Source organism: Geospiza fortis, unplaced genomic scaffold (genome assembly GCF_000277835.1).
Source record: "Geospiza fortis unplaced genomic scaffold, GeoFor_1.0 scaffold412, whole genome shotgun sequence".
NCBI lineage: Eukaryota > Metazoa > Chordata > Aves > Passeriformes > Thraupidae > Geospiza > Geospiza fortis.
In genome coordinates, this window is record NW_005054504.1 from 619,558 (window position 1) to 621,532 (window position 1,975).

Consider the following 1,975-nt stretch of genomic DNA (forward strand, 5'->3'; position numbering starts at 1 on the left):
GGGGCAGGCCACGGGCGAGGCAGGGCCGCCCTGCCCTCCCAGCGTGCCCAGCCCAGCTCAGGCACAGCCTCACTTCTTGCTCTTGATCTGCTTTGCTCGCCGAGCCTTGGCCTCATAGTAGGACTGCACTGCCCGGGCCTTCTGCAGCTCTGCCCGCCGGCGTCGGGCCTGCCAAGGGCAGGGGTGAGGGATGGGGAGCACGGGGTGAGGCATGGGGCCAAGGAAGAGGCCCGAAGAGCCAGGCCCCAACGGGGTGAAGCCTCACCTCCTCCAAGCTCATGGCCTGCACTGAGGCCATCTCCTCAGGTGTCAGCAGCAGGTCTGTGATGGGTTGCTGTGTCTTGTGGAGCAATCCAAAGATCTCCTGCTCCAGTGGAGTTCGGGCCTGTTGGGACAGTAGACATGGCAAGAGGATGAGGAGAACTGCAAGGGCCAGTGCTCCCCTGGATGTCCCCAGCCATTCTCACTGCCCCCAAGTTGGTCTGTGGAAGGCCCAGAGAAGAGTCCCCCTGCCTTGGGGGACTGAGTGGTCACAGCCCCACTCGCAGGTCCCACACCACAGCCCTTGGGCACTCTCCCAGCCACGTGGCCAGGTGAGGGCAGGCAGAATTCCTCCCACATTAGAAAAATGGCCTCCTAGCAGCCAGGCAGCGCTGACCAGGGGGCACCACACAAGAAGCATGGAGCAGGAGTTCCAGGCCACACAATGCCATGTCCCTCCAAAACACAAAGGGACTTTTGGGCAGATCAGTGTGAGTGACAGGTTTGTTGGGAATTCAGCAGGGGCTGCCCCTCTCTCACCTGGGCTTCCGACAACTCCCAGGGATAGCAGTGGATTCCTGCCAGCAGCACAACCCAACAGGAACTTGCATTCAAACCCAAACATATCCCTCTTTTGTAAGGAATGTTTCCAGGCATGCAGGATTTGGCAAACCAATCCCCTCTGTCTCCTATGCCATCCCCTATGGCCAAGGCATACTTCCATGTGCCTGGCCCTGAGAGGCTACAAGGAGGAGAAAGGACAGAGCAGGCTCCAAACCCTCTCACCTGGCTTGTCCCAGATGGAATTTACACACCTGTGAGACAAACACAGACTGTCCTTCTAACCTTCCCAGGCTTGGTGGGCACCTGCCCAGTGTCACCGCTGGGCTGGGCCTGCCATCACTGCCCCCAGCACAGCCAGGGGACATCGACCTGCCCTAGCTGCTCCTGCAGCCACCCTGGCTGCCCCCTCAGAGCCACCCAGCCTGTGACCCACAGTGGCCACCTTCCACGCCGAGGTGACTCTCTCCAGAGGGGTGACAGTGGCGATGTCCTGCCGCAGGGGGAACACCAGCTGCTCCGCGCGCCGGTTCTGCAGCACCACCTGCTGCCACTTCCCCACGTCCTTCGAGGTGGTCACGTAGGCGGCCTCCCTCACCACCTGGAGGGGAACACGATGGGCAGAGAATGGTGATGCCGGCGTCAGGGAGGAGCACGGGGGTGCTGGGGGCTCAGCTTGGACCCCCTTGGCTCCCTGCACTCACCCTCTTGGCCTCCTCTTTGCTCAGTGGCAGCTCCACCGCCGCCTTCCGCTTCACTCTGGCCAGCTCCTTCCTCACACTGCCCAGCGTGGACTTGGGATGAATGGGCTGCAGCAGCTCCGACAGGACCAGCTTTTCCCCAGCACCTACGCACAGGTGTGGCACTGCCAGGTGAGGGAGCTGTCCCAGCCCTCACAGTGGCTCTCGGTGGGCAGCGCCACACCAGATCCCCGAGCCCTGCTCAGCTCCCTGCCTCACCTTTGCAGGTAACATTGAACTCAGACACCTGCCCGCTCGCCTCCGAGCGCTCCGCTAGCTTCCGCCTGCGAGACAGAGACAGAAAACAACCCCAAAGGTTCCTCGTATTCCCCCGGTGCTCTGGAGGGTTTGGGGCCGGTGCCGAGGGCAGGGGCCGAGAACCGTCCCCCCTGCCCCCCTTCCTGTGCAGCCTC

General features: G+C 62.5%; 1 protein-coding gene across 1 annotated transcript in view; it reads right to left on the reverse strand.

Moving 5' to 3' along the window:
- Nucleotides 1-1,975, reverse strand: part of UTP14A (UTP14A small subunit processome component) — a 6,851-nt gene that overhangs the window by 3,864 nt on the left and 1,012 nt on the right. Inside the window, exons 2-6 of the mRNA XM_031063443.1 lie at nucleotides 1,782-1,972; nucleotides 1,527-1,669; nucleotides 1,268-1,423; nucleotides 266-385; nucleotides 74-168 (exon numbers count right to left, since the gene is read on the reverse strand). Coding sequence (XP_030919303.1) covers nucleotides 74-168; nucleotides 266-385; nucleotides 1,268-1,423; nucleotides 1,527-1,669; nucleotides 1,782-1,972 — 705 coding nt within the window. The remainder of the gene's footprint in view (nucleotides 1-73; nucleotides 169-265; nucleotides 386-1,267; nucleotides 1,424-1,526; nucleotides 1,670-1,781; nucleotides 1,973-1,975) is intronic.